This window comes from Capricornis sumatraensis, chromosome 20, assembly GCF_032405125.1.
Source record: "Capricornis sumatraensis isolate serow.1 chromosome 20, serow.2, whole genome shotgun sequence".
Classification (NCBI taxonomy): Eukaryota; Metazoa; Chordata; class Mammalia; order Artiodactyla; family Bovidae; genus Capricornis; species Capricornis sumatraensis.
Genome location: NC_091088.1, coordinates 46,585,001 through 46,603,072, shown reverse-complemented (window position 1 = coordinate 46,603,072; position 18,072 = coordinate 46,585,001). Strand labels below are relative to the sequence as shown.

At 47.6% G+C, this 18,072-nt stretch overlaps 1 protein-coding gene across 1 annotated transcript in view; it reads right to left on the bottom strand.

The window, feature by feature from the left end:
• The window catches only part of ZNF536 (zinc finger protein 536), a 250,041-nt gene that overhangs the window by 164,268 nt on the left and 67,701 nt on the right, over positions 1-18,072 (bottom strand). The window contains exon 2 of the mRNA XM_068993492.1: positions 270-422. Coding sequence (XP_068849593.1) covers positions 270-422 — 153 coding nt within the window. The remainder of the gene's footprint in view (positions 1-269; positions 423-18,072) is intronic.

Below are 18,072 nucleotides of genomic sequence, written 5' to 3'. Positions count from 1 at the left end.
GTGTGACTTCAGTACAGCAGGAGGACCCCATAAGCAAAACGTTTCCGTGCCTCGGACAAAGCACCATCAGCCCAAACCTGGACCACGGGAGACCCACGTCCACATGCCATGTGTCATTCAGGAGGGTGAGTGTGGGGCAGAGAACTAGGTCGTTAGGGTCAGCTCAGACCCAGACAGTGGTGCACAGACCGGCCCACAGAGGCTAGACCTGGGACAGGAGCGCGGCAGCTTGGGCCGCCTCCTCCGAGCTGTGCGCCCAGATTTCTCACCTGTGTGTATCCTCAGGTGGACCTTTAGGTGATGGGATGTCCGGAAGGTTTTCCCACAGTATGGGCAGTCCTTCATGGCTGATCCTAGGCTCCTGTCACGAAGCAGTGCGGGCTGCTGGACGCCGGCCGATCTCCCAGCCTCCTCGCCAATGTCTGCAGCGGAGGAGAAACGTTCTCACATCACTTCAGCACATGTCAGAAGTTGTTCGCACCAAAACTGCTAACACCACACAAAGTTAAACATGTCAATACTACACCTGTCTATTTCATTCTCTAAATCTGACAGAATGCTGACAATTCATGTATTTTCTTGTTATTCTCTTAAATTATTTCATCTTTCCTATCATCATTTTAAGCAGCATATGGTACCTTTATATTGAACTGAATTAAACAAGAAAAGAAACAGCTGTGTCAGCAGCTGGTTTGATTTCTTCTTTTGCTTAGCTCCTATTAAGTATTTTTTTGCAAAAGTTTAAAAATGTTGGTGTTTGTTGAATCTGATTAATTTGTAATATGGACTAGCTGGAGAGTTTGCTATAGAATCGAAATCACATTTGCATTATATCAAGCAACAAATGGAAAAAAATGTGTCTCGGCTGAGTCCCTAAGACACGCAGACATACAGCTATTTTGGGACAGGAAAGAAAATTATCCCAAACTGATCATTTCTTCCTTGTAGAGTCTTGCCTCCATCGCTGGCTGGTGTAATCTCATGAAAGAGAGAAGAAAAAGTATGGAAATGTGGTTCCACAATTAGCCCATGATAAACATATAGTGACATATTCAAAGTCATGTGCAGAAACTCAGCTGCAAAACTCCCATAAACTTAGAGCACCACAGTTAAATCTTTGTGCAGTGACTTGAGAACTTCCTCCGTAAAGTATCAATACAAATTTTCCTTCCTGCTGTTATTTGTTATGTAACCCAAACCATTAGAAAATGGAATCAAATTTACATACGGCTGCCTTCTGCACAGAAATGATGGGACATAATAGTAAATAAAACTGTGAAAATATCTAGTGGTTGGAGGATATGTTATTGCAACACCCGAGGCCTGACATCACATTGCCAAGGAGGCGACATCAGGGGAGCGGGGCAGGAGCTGGGAATCTTGCCTCGAGAACGGGAGGCATGCAAGCCTTCTCCTCTGGCCTCCCCACAGGGCTGGAGGCCTCTGCCTGGCACAGAACCCAAGCCCCCAAGGCTGGCAGGGTCCTGGCCGCAGCTTCTGGCCCATCCTCCAGGCCTCGCGGTAGATTCACTATGAGAACAAGGGCACTTTCTGGGATAATAAGCAGACCTGTGAGTTCTGCAGAGAGCAAAATAAACAAGATTTGTACCTTCCAAGCAATGGAAAATGCAAATTGCTTTCATTCTTCAACATCCGTTCCTGGTGTTCTCTGCTCACAGCCAAAAGGGACAGACTTATAGGCCATGAACAAGGTGAAGGCAATCACACTTAATTCTAAAGTGGATGTTTGCTCGGAACAACTGTGGAATGTTTTGGCTTCAAGCATCCTCTGTGCATTTGGACTGTGTGCCACCCTGGAAAGTTTCCTGGAAGGCTCGCTTTGACTCCTATTCTCCCCAACTCTTCTCACCACCCTTGGATAAGAGTTGTTCAAAGGGTCTAATTACCCAGCTCTTTTTTTCCTCAACATGTTACATGGGTAGGAGGACTCGGTTCATCCACATCTAGAGCCCACCTGACTTACCACTAGCTTTGTGGTTTGTCCACAAGACTGTGGAAAGACTTCCAGAGATGGCTACTGATAAGGGCAAGCAGGCACAAAGGAGGCTCTCAAGATCATGGCAGACAAATGCCCCACATGCAGTCATAGCAGGCAGCCCCACGTCCACAGGTCACATCCACGAGGACTGCCACCACCGCTGTGTTAGAAGAACCAGTTTGCCAATGGTCCAGGAGAAAAACGGCCAGACACCAGATGCCCATTCTGAGTCAACCACATCCTAGGTATCAACAACTGGTGAGCCAACTCTTACCCATCTCGCTGTACCCCCACAGCCACCCCAACACCAAACCTGTTGCAGTTGCTCTCCCAGCGTAACTCGCTTATCTTTTGTGTGATCATGAGGTCAGCTTAAAATAACAATGAGCCTGATTAAAATTCTGCCCAACTGCTCCCTGCAATGGGGTTAAGATATCCTATTTAAGTTAGGATGTCATGAGCTGTCATTTGAATGATGAACAAAACTAAGTGCTGACTTCAGGACTCTGCAGCCCTGCCCATCCCCATGTCCCACTATCAGCAGTCGAGCACCTCCCCGAGACCCTCCTCCATCGGAGCCTCTGGGGAGCAGTCCAACAGAGGAGAATGGAGAGTGTGGGGAACGCATCTCCACTGCAGCTTTTGGTGGGCCCTGGCCCAGGGCATGCTGTAGATAAATAGATAAAGCTGCCACCATGCGCTCCCACAGGCTTTACGGAAGGTGAGGATGAGCTGCATGCCACTATATGTCACTCTAAGTGATGTCCTGTATCTGTTTTCCTTTTATCTTTCTATCTGGGATATGTGTGGCCCAATAAAAAGAATAAATTTGTAAGATAAACAGCTTTCTCTGCAGATTTAAGAGTCTAATTTTCACTTTACACAGATTTCCTCCCCTCCCCTTCGAGGGCCAGAAGGCCTATGGCGTTTACTCTTAGACTAATCCAACTAGAAAAACAAACTTGAGTGAGGATGAAGGGGAATTGTGGGTGGTCCCAGGAAGTGTCCGGAGAGGCTGGAAGCCAAGTACCGTCAGTGATGGTGGAGGAAGGCCCACCCAGCCGCACACTCTCAGGGCTTGTGTGTGAGTCCCTGCCTATACATGGATGGGTACCGTTAAACAAGGTGTGCTAGACTAGGCCCCGCCCCTCTGAGAACCCAAGAGGCTGGCTCAGAGGGGAAGATGAGGCTGTTCCTCATTCCTTCTCTCCCCAGGGTGCAGAAGCACTAGCAGCTGTCTTTTTGCAAGACTCTCCAGACCGAGTCCCAAGGCTCTGCCTGTGGCCCCACACAGCCAGCCAAGGACACATCCATGGTCCTGGTTATGGACAGACCAGTCCTTCCCCAGCCCCTCCAGGAAAGAGATGATAGAAGGGAAGAAGCATTATAAAAAAGACATGTGTGACCTTTTCTCAGGCCACACGTGGACTGCTTTCGTTTTTGCTTTTTTTTATATTCCGTTTTCTAAAATCTGCAGTATCTCTTCTCTCTGATCAGACGCTTGCTCTAACAGTGTTGAGTAGAATGAAGCTGGGCATGTGAAAAGAGGTGGGCCTCAGACTCGCTATCTGCTCCTCCTGCTCCTCTGTGAAAGCACCGCGGCCAGCTCCTCGAAGCTGGGGTGTCCCCAAGAGTGGGGGCATCCGACTGCAGGCAACACAGCTTCAGCCTGAGTGTGCTCTGGGCCTCACAATATGGAGAAATAGCTGAGAAGTAGCTCCTGGGACCTCTGTGTCTTTTCCTGACCCCACTAAATAATATGCGATCTATTCTTCAGGAGTGGATATCTTACATAATGGCAGCAAATAATATTCCAGAGGAACACAGACTATACATGCAAGCCTTCCCAAGTTTCAGCCTGAAACAGGTGAATTGTAGTAGATATCAAAAACTCTGCTTCCTCCTGTTCCTACAAGCTGGGAGTGTTTAGATAAAAAAGAAGACACGGATCCAATCATTTCAAGTTTTGTTTCAAGAAGTTAGGCAGTTTCTCAAAAAACCAAAAATAGAACTACTATATGATCCATCAATTCCACCCCTGGGTGTATATCCAAAGGACGCAAAAACACTAATTGGAAAAGATACATGCACCCCGATGTTCATTGTCTACAATTGCCAAGACATGAAAACACACTGAGTGTCTATCAACGAATGAACTGATAGAGAAGACATGGGGTGTGCGTGCGTGCTAAGTTGCTTCAGCCACGTCCGACTCTTTGTGACCCAATGTAGTGTGTAGCCCGCCAGGCTCCTCTGTCCGTGGAATTCTCCAGGCAAGAATACTGGAGTGGGTTGTCATGCCCTCCTCCAGGGGACCTTCCCAACCCAGGGATCAAACCTTGATCTCCTGCATTGCAGGCAAATTCTTTACCACTGAGCCACTGTGGAAGCCTGTGGGGTTTATATATATATATGTGTGTGTGTGTGTGTGTGTGTGTGTGTGTGTGTGTGGGCTTCCCAGGTGGCACTAGTGGGCAAGAACCCATACACACACATTGGAGAAAGAAATGGCAACCCGCTCCAGTATTCTTGCCTGGGAAATCCATAGACAGGGAAGCTACCGTCCACAGCGTCCCCAAATAATCCGACATGACTTAACGACTAAACAACAAAACACACATCCAGGGTTATACTACTCAGCCATAACAGAAAGAAGTTTCGCCATTTGCAACAGCGTGGAAGGACATGGAGGGTATTCTGTTAAGTGAAACAAGTCAGACAGCGAAAGCCAAATACTGTATGGTATCTCTTACATGTGGAATCGAAAATATACAACAAACAACCGAATAATACAAAAAAGAAACAGACTCACAGATACAGAGAACAAGGCAGTGGTTTTAAGTGGGGAGAGGGAACGGGGAGGGGCGGTATAGGAGGAGGGGATTAAGAGGTACAAACTATTATGTCTAAAACATGCTGCAAGGATATACTGTACAATACTGGAAACATTTTATCATAGCTGTAAGTGGAGCACAACCTTTAAAAACTGTGAATCACTACACTGTATGCTTTATATATAATATTTATAATATTACACATCAATTATACTTCAATTTAAAAAGATGTGTTTGGGGGGACATCGAAAAACTGACCCTCGTAAGTTTGTCATCTCAAGGTCAGAAACCTTGCCTTCTATGTTTCCATTTGCTTCTCCCAATCTTCTGAGTATATAGCTAGGTTGCCCTAGGTCAAGCTGACTGAGGTGCATTACCTTCCCTAGAACTCTCAGAGGGAGAGCCCACAGCTGTGGGCTAAAGAAGGGGCTGGGAGATTCGAAATGGTTGTGGATTATGTTAGAATCCTCATCATCAACTAAACCACAAACTGGCAGTCCTGGAGAGACAAAGAATCAGATGCTTAGAAAGAAAAACAACTTCTCAAAAGTTAAAAACTAGATGCACATAAAACACCATCAGCAGCTACCCGCATCCATCTCTGAGACTGGCTATCTTGTACACAAATGTGATTTGAATTTCTGGGTGCCTTATTATACACTCAACCTTACTGTTATATTTGTTTGGAATTTAAAAACTTGGTTTATGAAATAATTTTGTATTTTAAGGGTAGATTCCTTCCCCCAAGGGTTATCTTTAAATACTTGACTTCCTTGGTACATATTTAAAATATCCTTGTTTGCAGAGAAGGAGTCAGGAGGCAGAATCTCTTCCATCTTGGTCCCCAGTGCCTGGCTATCCTTAGGCAAAACCTTTCACCCCACCCCAGCTGGACTTACTGGCTCTTCCCCTCCGGCTCCTTATAGTCCTGCGATATTGTGAGCCCCAAGTCCACTGCAGGCTGTCTTCACCCACGTAGTGGCCTTTCCTTCACCCACCCTAGCCTACATGTCCAGTCATTTCAGTCGTGTCTGACTCTTTGTGACCCCATGGACTGTAGCCCTCTGTCTATACCCTCCTCCAGGGGATCTTCTGACCCAGGGATCGAACCTGAGTCTCCTGTATTGCAGGCAGGTTCTTTACTGTTGAGTCCCTGGGGAAGTCCTAGCCCATCTTAAGCCAAATCAGAAATAGGGATGGATTTTAGAGAGATGGGAGGAAATGACCATGAAAGGGATAGTACATCCTTCAGTATATTCCACGCGCCCCAACTTTTCCCAACTGCCTTTGCCTACAAGTTGGCACCACTGACTAGTCCAGGCAATTGCTGGAGGCACTGAAAGGAGAGACTCTGTACCATGGCCGCCTTCCTCTCCTCCCCAGCCACTCTGTCCTTGCAACACACGTGTTGAGGGGGCAAAACCGCAAAATAGAGGATGCCTGGATCACTGAGTCCCCAGATGGACCCAAGACAGACTGCTCATGAATGAGAACAAATCTTGGCTCTGTCAAGTCCTGGAGACTTGGAGACTAGTCGCAATGGAAGGAATCAGGAACCAAGTCGTGCAAACCTTCTACTAGTGAAGTCTTTTAGGTTTATACCCAATTCTCCAGGTAGTCCTACTAATCCACAGAATGTGACAGAGAACAAGGTCCAGAGGGACCAAAAGAGGCAGGGTGGGACCAAACAGAAAAAGCAAAGAGAGGTTCCTTTTTAGACCGTGCATGCACCCTTATTGCTCACCTCATCCTGCCAAGCAGCCTTACCCTTCACATGCCCAAAAGTACATTCCGGAAAGATTTTCAATTAAAAAAAAATTGTAATGGTGATGATGATGAAGATAAGCCCATGAAAGGAATAGAGAGTTGCCCCAGGAACCTCAGTGGGAAGAGGGAGCTGTCCATACACCTGAGTGCTTACTATTTTACGACATAAAAGGCCATGGTATTTTAATTTCTCTGAAACTCTTAGTATAACAGTAAATACATTTTCCCAGATGAGTCGTGCAGTTCATTCTGAAAGTCTGCCTTGTGCAAAGAGCATCTCAAAAGCACAGCTCTCACTTCATTAATGAAGGAAAAAGCAATTTGTGGAGTCTAAAGGGTGAACAGGACACCAAAAAATCACATCTTTCTTAATTTCTTTGCCCGCATATATCAGTGTTCTAAAATGGTTTCAGGGTAGAAGAAAGAACACTTTGGAGAAAATGTCCAGGAGAATGCATAGTTCCTCTTAAAAGCTTAACACTTTCCCTTATTTTGAAAACTTCAGAATAGACTCAAAACAATTACTGTGGTAGAGGTAATGGCTGTGACTGATGAAGGGTTCCTTTTATTTTAAAAAACGATTTTAAATTAATGGTATGCATAAAAATTATAACATTGCCATAAACAACTGTACTTAACTCTTGGAAGACGTAAGTCATGCCTTAGGTCAGTATTAATTTGGTGTCTCTGTTATTCCATCAAAGTTCTCTGGTTTATGATGGCCATATATAGTCATGTTAAATACTTAAGCATTAATATGGATTGGCAAAAGTATTTGTTTAAATAGAGAGCTATTTTAGAAAAGGGTGGCCACTTGTGAGAAGGCCAGCCAGCTTCCCTGTGGGTCCTTAGGACCAGGGACCAGGCCGGGCTCCCTGGCAAGGCCCAGCTCGTGACAGAGCTCTGGTCACAGAGGTGAATATCCTCCATCATCACCTTCCTCACCTCTGACCCAGACTCAAAACTGTGCAGAGCTCCATTTGCTTTTAGCAAGATAGAATTTCTGGAATGGGGGAAATAGGTCACTAAAAAGCTAAAATTTGGAGGAAAAGAAGTATAAGATACTAGGATCTCAAATGGCTTCTCTAAAGCAACATTTTGATGAGTTAAGTGAAAATGAATCAGAAACATATGGATTAAATTTCCCTTAAAATACACAAGGGCTTCAAAATCAAGCACTGTGGGCCAAATGTGTTTCTGGTTTTACCAGGCCCAGAGCCCTTTCCTAACTGTCACGGGAGTGTGCGGAACCCCCCTGCTGGTGACTGGGCCACCCATGGGGTCTCTTCCCTTTGGCATTGTGTGACGCTGCCACCGACAACATGCTCTGTAATCCTTGGGTTGCCAGTTCTCCCAAGGCACTCAGGGCTGGCTGTGGGCATGCGCTTTTAGTCCCCAGCCTGGGAGCTGTGACCAGGGACGCAGCCGGCAGGATGTGGGACTCAGAGAAGCAACCCTTCACAAGACAGACTGCGTGACGGATTTCTCTGGGCTCCGCACACCTCTCTCTTGCCTCTGGCCTGCAGGGCAGGGACACATCCCAGAGACTGATCAGGTGAACCAGAGCAGAGCAGGGTCACCTATGGACTGGCCCGGGGGAGGAGAAGCAGGCAGGATGCGACTGGAGAGGCACGGCCCAGGGAGATGCCATCCCCTGGGGAAAGCCTGGCTATGGGCAGGGGAGGGACAAGCCATTGGCTCTGTCACTCTTTAGAATAACCCCCAACTCCTCACGGTCTCCCACCCCCAACTAAGTGGCCCCCGCTGCTGCTCTGACCTCATCCCAACTCTGCTCCAGCCCTCCACCTGTTTTCCTCAAGGCCTCCTGGCTGGCACCCCACTTTTGCTCCTGTTGCCCCAGTTCAGTTCAGTTCAGTTCAGTTGCTCAGTCATGTCTGACTCTGCAGCCCCATGGACTGCAGCACGCCAGGCCTCCCTGTCCATCACCAACTCCAGGAGCTTGCTCACACTGATATCTATCAAGTCAGTGATGCCATCCAACCATCTCCTCCTCTGTCGTCCCCTTCTCCTCCTGCCTTCAATCTTTCCCAGCATCAGGGTCATTTCCAATGAGTTAGTTCTTTGCATTAGGGGGCCAAAGTATTGGAGCTTCAGCTTCAGCATCAGTCCTTCTGATGAATATTCATGACTGATTTCCTTTAGGACTGACTAGTTGTTGCGGCCCCATCCACCTGGAATTCTCTCCCCCCAGAATTAACAGAGACTCACACTCAGACTTAAGTCCACCGCCTCTCCTGGGCGTGCTGTTTCTGACCACGCTGTCTGGAGGAATTCTCCCTGACTCCACATTCTCGGGTGCTCTTTCTCTGGTTTGTCCTTCGAGGAACTGTCACCTATTGCAGATGCTAACTGCATATTTGTCTGCTTACCACCTGTCTGCCCTTGGACACAAGCTCCACACAAACAAGGACCACACACTACTGTTTGGTGTTATAACCCCAGCACTCGGCAGGCGCTCCACTCATTAGCAGGTGCTCAATACATACTTTAAAACTTGCACCTACTCTTTTAAACACACCCTTTTAAAATAAAGAAAAGAATCAGAGGAGGCAAGCAAACTGGAATTCAGAGGGCAAGATGAGCTCCTGACTATAAGAGGAAAGTTGCTTTGAGCAGTCCGGGGGGAAGTGGCCCCCTGTATAAGCAAAACATCAGAAATGCCCCCTGTATGAGCAAAATATCAGAAATGCCCCCTGTATGAGTAAAATATTGGAAATGCCCCGTGTATGAGCAAAATAGCGGAAATGCCCCCAAAGTGCTCAGCACAGACCATCTGGGGCTGGAGTGTGAAGACAGCAGGGGGGCAGGAGGTCAGGGGCACTTGGGGAAGCTTCCTGAAGGAGGAGGCCTCAGGGTGTCTCCTGGGTCTCTAGCCAGGTGGAAGGAACCACACACATACACTTTAATCAGCAAGATCACAACAGCTTGAGGGAAGATGGCGGTGTGTCGTTGAGGCACCTTCCAGGATTTCATCTGCCTGCTGCTGCTGCTGCTGCTAAGTCGCTTCAGTCATGTCCGATTCTGTGCGACCCCATAGACGGCAGCCCACCAGGCTCCTCCGTCCTTGGGATTCTCCAGGCAAGAACACTGGAGTGGGTTGCCATGTCCTTCTCCAATGCATGAAAGTGAAGAGTGAAGTCGCTCAGTCGTGTCCGACTCTTAGCAACCCCATGGACTGCAGCCTATCAGGCTCCTCTGTCCATGGGTTTTTCCAGGCAAGAATACTGGAGTGGCTACTTCCTGGCTAAAAAGGAAGATGTCATTGCATTGGAAGAAACAGCATAAAGAAACAGCAATCAATAGAAAAACATAATAAAACAGATACTTTAGAAGTAATCCATGCCCCAATCACTACTGTAATTATTGCAAAATATTTGTTATGCTTTCCCTTCTTCATAATTTAAATTACATGTTCCTTTCTTTAAAAAAAGAACACAAAAAAGACAGACTATAGAAGCCTCTACTTTCAGTAAAGCATAAATTCCCAAAAGACTTCTACGTAATTTATTTTCTTAAAAAAAAAAAAAAAAACTATAGCTTTTAAGATCCTCTTAAGGTAATTTACAGCCCCCTCCTTTATGGTTGGGGTGGGGGCTGGGGGAAGATTGGAGAAGATCTCTTTGACTACCGGGTAGGCTTCAGGAATTCTTACTTAAATGACACTGAGAACAAGCTGGACCGATCTTTTTCAAAATGTGCTTGGTCAGTCGCCATAACTTGTGGGCTGAGTTTTCTCTAGGGACGGACACACACTGAAAGGAGAAGGAATGATCTGGAGATAACGCCTCCCCTGGAGACAGGTTTTGCCATATTCTTTTTTAAACAAAGAAGACATCTTAAGCACCTTGCAATATCTTTCATTTAATCGTTGGCAGAAGGCAAGTCCCTGATGAACACTGGCCTGTGTCTTTCTCTTTAACCAGCTGAGTGATCCAAGCTTTTAATATAGCCATTCCAATTATTGTAAAAGTCATCTAGTACCTTATAACCACAAATATTGACAGTTTATTGCACAACACATTCCTGACATTTGAAGGTCACACCATACATAATACATACTCTTTTATAAAAGTGTCTGGAACAAAAAGATACATGATAAGCAATTACCTCTCCCGGCTTGTATGTATGTACAGTTCGGGGCCAACGAGGTTGCATGGGAGACACAGGCACCATTTTAAATAATCTATTAAGGCAGCATGGAGGCATTCATGATGGATAATTACGAAATGGCTCGTGGACATGCTGCAGTCAGATTGGTTGGCTGGGCCGTGGGGTCTGGGCAGCTCTCCTCTTCTGAGTTAGGGTCACAACGCCACATTGCCACAGAGAGCCCTGCCTCACATTACAATCGGATTTTCCCCCAAAGCCACTAAGCATAACAGAGTCACAATATGTTCTTGTTTTTCAAATTGGTCTGTATGTGGCTGAAAGGAATTTAAAAAATCCACCAGGCCTGGTTCGGATGCATCCCACCCCCAGGCTGTTGGGGTACTGACCGCAGCTCTCTCATCACATACACAGCCAGACACCACCCTCCCAGGGCTGCGGTGTCCAGACACCTGCACAGGGGTACATGGCTGGCAGGCCCAGATGCAAACCAGGGTGAGCCAAGAATCTCTACTGAAGCTGAGGCATGCAACATCTCCTGAGAACACTCTGCAAAAGAAGGCATTGCCTACCGCTGCCCCCACCACCCCCCATGCTGTTCCCACTTGTCCCGGCTTACGTCTGACATAAAGGTTCCAAGCACAGATTAAGTGGAAAAAGTTTTCAATCAGGTGCTTCAGGTCAAAACCAAGTTCCACCAACTCTTAGAGAATATAATCCTGGGCAAATGACATAACCTCTCTGAGGTTCATTCAGTTTCCTTATCTGCAAAGCGGGGATAGTCGTTAACAATTCATTTAGCAAGGGCCTGGTGCAGGCAGGATATGCTCCAGTTAATAACAGCTTTTAACATGAATATTGCCAAAGGGACGCCTTGCATGCAAGGGTGGCTCGTGGGGAGGGCAGAGACCTGTGGCTTTAGCGCTCTCCCCAAGCCACAGAACCTACAACCTGCACAAGGTCCAGAATGAGAGGGCATGCTCCCTTTCTGAAAAGTCCAGGTTACAGCAGTTTCTCCAAAGCTCTGAACATCCAGGCAATTCTCCCAAGTTAACAGTGAAAAACAATTCAGCCTGCAATTGAGCTTTGCATAGATGACAATCTTTAATCACAGATGAAGCAGCAGGTCATTAGAATCTACATCAAACTCCCTCCCAAATGATAATAATGGCTACTGTTTGGGGAAAAAAAAAAAACTATATATACATATACATATATATACCTATGCATGTATACATCCAAATATACATTATTTTAAAATTGTATTAAAACAAATGATCAACAAACTCTCAAGATAATCAAAAGTCCTTCCAAGAGTAATTTTATTTTGATTTTCAGGGTGAATGCCTTAAAATTTAAGACACAGGACCAAAATGATTTCTATAAAGATGACATGTTTATTAGCATTAAATCCCAGGCAAGAGGGCTTCCTTATAAAGAACACATTTTTGCATCTGAAAAGCATACATATTAGAATGTGTGTGTTTCTTTAAGAAGCTATTCTGTTTTAGAGGGTAGCGGGTAAGATAGGGCACCACGTGATCAGGAGGTTGCTATGGTAAATATGCATTTTTCATTGAAGAGTAAACAGTGGCAGAAAACAAGTGTCAATTGCCAGCTCTGAAGTTACTGCCATTTCTGAGCTGCACTGACTTATCTAGCCCTTTTAATTTGAGAACCTTTATCAGAAGAATAATATCAATGGATCAAGATTTAAATTTTTTTTAATAAATGCTGAAACTTTAAACACTTTGTAGTAATAAATACTTTAGCTGACATATAAAAATTAGCAAAAAAAATTCTATCCAGCTCTGCCCATCACGGTACAAACATTTTTCTGGAGCTGTTTTGCCTGGCTGATAGATCTCCAAAGGACGAACCCTTTGGACTTGGCTCAGGCCACAAAGCAGAGGAGCCAAGGAGACAGCCAAGGTCACCACGCTGACCACTGTCTTGGTGCATGCCAGCAAAACAAAGCTGGAGCCGATGCCCTGGAGAATGGCCTTCCCCACGAGTGGTCCAGTGTCTGCGTCCTGGCAAGGTTGATGCCCCCCCGAGCCCCTAGGCTCCTGGCTGGGGAGTGGACTTTGGACAATACGACTGTGACATGCTCAGTGAAGTTTTTGCTGTTTTCCTCCTCATGACCCCCGGACACTGCTTGAAGGTAACTTTGCTTTCTGATAACCATAGGCGTAGCCTTTCTCAACTACAAATGAAGCTGTGCTATAAACCTCAGATAGCTCCTGGTTACCTTTATATCCTGAGTGGGCCCGCAACTAGCTTCTCTGGCCAGGTGAAGAGTGTGGATTTTGTTCTCCTTCTAGCTTATAACTGGCAGAGGACAAGAGGACCAGAGAAGTCTTCCTCCATATCTGGCACGTAGTAGGCATCCAACCATCACTCATCCAGCTCATGCATGAATGAATGATGCGCGAATGAATGAACTGACCCCTGGGGACTAGCTTCCTGGGGAGCAGCTTCAAACAGGAAGGTCAAGTCTGCTCATTCTTCCTTTGAGCCCGGATGAAAGTATCAAGTGTTGGCAAAATTCTCAAAGGGAAACCTCCAGGTTCTAGCAATCCCATAGATCAGTCCAAACAAATCTTCGCAAGGGACCAGCAAATGAGTTTGTCTGCCAAGGAGGCCCAGGGAAGGAGGGGACAAGGACAAGCAGTCTTCCTTGTAGAGGGAGGGGTGGTGGGACCGAGGAAATTGTCCCCAAGGTCCCCAGGCATGCACAGAGACTGTCAGCCAGAAGGGGTCACCTCAAAACACCTAGAAGTGTTTGACTCCGAGATCTGAGTTTGAGTTTAAACTCTGAATTCCAAGCAAACCACTAAAGCGTCGTGAACTTTAGCTTCCTAATCTGTATAACTGGATACTAATTGGATAATGGTACTTACAAAGGAATCTGAGTGTTTCATGAGATAGGGGATTTGCAAGGCCTTAATATACCTTAAACCTTGCAGAGCTATCACAGGCAAGTGGGAAAGTCACTGGCTTTGAGACAGCAAGCTCTGGGTTTTCCAAACTGGACCTGCCACTTCCGGGCTACACCTCTGTAGATGCTTCCCCTAGCCTTGCCCAGACTGTAAATACTGTCTGTAAAGTGGGCATAACAGCACTACTTTACAATCCCTTGTGAAAACTAAATGACATAATGTGAGGAAAAGGCATGTGATACAATCCCAACTGACAGTTCCCCTGAACTACGCAGGTCCAGACCTACTCTTGACCTACCTACACAGATAACTAGGATAAACCAGAGGTGATGTTTCATACAACAGCATCACCATAGGAGCCCAGCTCATGGTCAGCGCCCTCCCCCAGCACACTGCCAAGCTGGAAAGGTCATCTCCGGGGTGCAAAGCGGCACCAGCCTCTGTGGTGGGAAACCCATGAACAAGCTTCCACGCGTGCTCTGTTCTAATCCTGAAGTTACAGTTTAACACCTTCTCCCAAGACACTTCCTAGACAAGACAGACTTGCTCAGATCATCCCTTTGAGATGAGTGGGTGAGGAGGAAGGGCGAGGAGGAAGACCAGGGGGAAGGTATCAGACTGGGATGACAAGGAGAGACAGCAGCAGTTACCATTCGGGGCAGTTCAGGCCTCACCATCCTACATACCTTTCATGAGATGGCTGGTGTTAAAGGGCGACAGGCTGGCTGCTTCTGAACATCTTCACAGAGCACCCCATCTGCCCAGACATGCCAGGCCCCTCAGTCCTGTACCCCAGAGGCCTTCTGACCAGCTCATGCCCACACCCCAATATTGGGAAAGAATTTTACAGCCACCTTTCAGGCACTGGGACGTGAGTTGGGACTGTGATGTGATGTGAGCTGGGAGCTTTCCATGACAAGGCTTCAGGGGGACAAGGAGATGCCACTCACAGTCCTGCCTGGGTCTGTCCAGGGCATTCCCAGAACATCTAAGAGCCCAAGGCAGCTCTACTGACCCTCCAGAAAGAGAAAGGTGAGAACTTTCTCTTTGATGGACCTCAGAATCTCAATACACACTCATCCCTCTTCCTGGAACATACACCCCAAACCCTAGCACATCACCTCCCTCGTGCCTGGTTGATGTGTTCATTCTTGAGAGTTCACTCTCTTTCTTGAGAGTTCAGCTCCAACGCCACTTTCTTGGAAGACATTCTTGTACTTACACACTGAGTCAGGTCAACCCCAATTACCCTAGAATGAAACCTTCATGACACACCTCTCAGAGTTTGTATTTGCCATATATATATATGATACCTGCTTAATTTCTCTCTCCTACTAGCTTGTCTACACTTTACAAGCTGGGTGCAGTCTGTTTTTTCAATATTATCTCCCTAAAACCTCCTGGGGCTTCCCCGGTGGTTCAGTGGTAAAGACTCCGCCTACCAATGCAGGAGACGCAGGACCTGCATTGGGAAGGATGGAACATGGGCTCCATCCCTGCACTGGGAAGACCCACTGGAGGAGGAAATGGCAACCCACTCTAGCATTCTTGCCTGGAATAGTCCACGGACAGAGGAGCCTGGCGGGCTACAGTCCATGGGGTTGCAAAGAGTCGGACACGACTGAGTGACTGACATGCATGCAAAACCTCCTGAAACAGAGTAGGTGCTCAGTAAATACTGATGAGAATGAATGAATGAATGGTGTTGGGAAGGCTGGGTGGTCATTCCACACGGTGCGGCCAAAGGAGGCCCCCGTTTTGAGACTCCCTATACTCTCCTGCACTGACCTGCCCTAGTGACACAGAGTCCAGGGCTTGCGCTGTGTAGGGACAGCCACAGCCAGCTCTCACAGCAGGGAAGGGGAGTGGGGGTGTGGTTCTCACAGCTCTCAAGAGCCCCGGCCCAGATGCGGGGGTGAGAGTGGCAGGTGGCAGAATTCAAACAGAACCCTCAGTGTGCATTGGAGAGGTTGAGTGGGTGCCAGTCCAGGACCTGGGCTGGTGGGGAGAGCAGAGTCCAGGCCCTGGGGCAGCTCATCAGGACATTTGTTCTCCTCGGTTCATCTGCTGAGTATCTGGACCCGAGGAAAAGTCTGCCCAGACATATGTTCTTGGAGGCAACCCCACCACATGCACATACCCCCAACATGAGGAATACTCCACTTTCCCCTCTGTGTGAGGCTTCCTGCACCCTCCTTTCCCTTGGCCTGCCACCCCCGGCCCTCCAGCTGCTCTCACAGCTCCCACCCCCCACCTCAGCCTCCTCCCCAGCTCACCCCTGCTCAGCACCACCCAGTGTTGCCTGCTAGAGCTCAGTTCTCCAGCGATTCTTCGGTCTGTCTGCTTTGCCATGGCATTCCCAGCCTGCTGGCAAGGTGCCTGGCACATAGTAGGTACTTCATGTTTACTTAACACTTTGTGACACCACTTTGGATGTAGATTAGATCCTGGTGACAATTTCTAATAAGGAAAATCGCTTTCTCCCTTCCCTTTGGAAGCTCCTTCACACTAAAATTCAAAGCAGCACTGGAGTCACAACACATATCGTCCTGTAATGCCAATTTCTATCCCATAACCGAGAGAGACAACTAAATGTTGCAAGGTTATTCAAAACTCCTGCCCTTTATCCTCTGACTTCTCCTTAGGGGGAAATTGCACAGGAATACATTTCCTCATCTGTATGTTAAAGCACGGTTATAATCCACCTATCATGATTGCAATTTTGGGAATCAAAATGGAGATCCAAAACAGCAGTGTGATCTACATTTTAGCCACATACATTATAATAAATTAAGTCAAAGAAAGAGTTCAGCATTAACTCTGGCTCTATTCCTTAAATACCCTAGGAGAACCTTGAAGCTGCCCTCTGTAAGAGCCCTGGGCTTCCCTGCCTGCTGTCCAAGGGCTGCAACGTAGCCACTGACCCACCGCCTGGAACGGGTCGGTCACAGAGCCAGCTCAGAGTGTTGACTCAGTCTGGCTTTGCAACACCTCGGGGCTTGGACCAAAGAGGCAGAGGGGACACAAGTGTCCACCACCTTAATGAGCTAGCCCATGTTCTTTCCCCTGCCTGGGCCTCTGTTTCCACTTCTGTAACTAGCAGGGGTAGCAACCTGATGGAGAGCTCACTCGTTACTCAGGGTCCTCATGTGCCAAATTTATTTTTAACATTTACAAACTTGGGGCATTTCACACATGGTCTTGGTTTCAGCCTCTGCTAAAAAAACCGTTCTCTCACAACGCTGGGTCCAAGGTCCCCAAGGGGCAGCAGCTCTTGGGGTGGGTACTGGGGGCTTTCTCCCTGCTCCCAGCCCCCTCCCTCACTCTTGCTTCCTGGCAGCCCCCACTCAGCAGGCACAGCTCTGTATTTGCCATCTCAGCTGAGATGGTCCAGGACACCCTTTCCACCTCTAAAGACGGCCTCAGTAACCTCAGTTGAGCAAATAAGGCAGAAGCCTCCAGACTAATTCTCATAATTATGATGGGTCTATTATTTCAAAGCCAGTGATTATTGTGGGGTCAGGTGCTCAGAGAAAGAGGGAGAGAAACATACTTTAAAGTGATAGCAAATATCCTTTGATTCTTTGCTCTGATACCAAATTGCATCCAGAAATGCTGAAATACGTGCTCGTAACCTTAGTCAAATTTCAAAGAGGCTTCGGCAGGAAGGGCAGTGATCAGGGAGAGAGAGGAGGGGCCAGAGAGCCAGGAAGTGGAAAGAGCCCATGCAGGACCCTGGGCGAGGGGACGCGGACACGTCCCCGCTGCTGCACTGACCTGGAGACTTCCGCCACACCCCGACACCCACGTCTGTGGCACCCAGCCTTCTCCCTCCTGCCTCCTCACGTGTTCCCACTCGGCCGCACCACCTGGGCCTCCCGAGCACAGCCTCGAATCCTCCGAACCTCCTCTGGACGATTCTGCACAATGACATGCTGCTCCGGGCTGCTCTCTCATTTTTCTCATGCGTTTTGACTCCAGCCTGCTTACCAAGAGGACCCCGTAGATTTGCCTGTCTCGTAATCACCTACAAAGCTGAGTAAAGGGCTGGCCCACTGAGTCACTCAATATACACAGGTCCGTTGACCTTTCCATTGTGAAAGACACCGTTATTACCTCCTCCAGGGCTTTCTTCCCAGGGTTTCTTCTAGGAGAAACGCAGATCCAACCAAATGACTGACAACAGCCTGGACTCCCTGGCCTCATTTTCCTTTTGGTTTTGGCCCCCAGTATTTGCTTAGAGGCGAGTTAATTCATCCCGCCCACAAGTAGGAGACGGGCAGCAGTCCACACAGCAGACCAGGCAGCCCACAGGGGCTGCAGGTGAGCACGACGGGTGGCAGAGGAGGCAGCTGGGACACCCGCGTCACACAGCGAGAGGCCCGGCTCTCTCCTTAGTCCA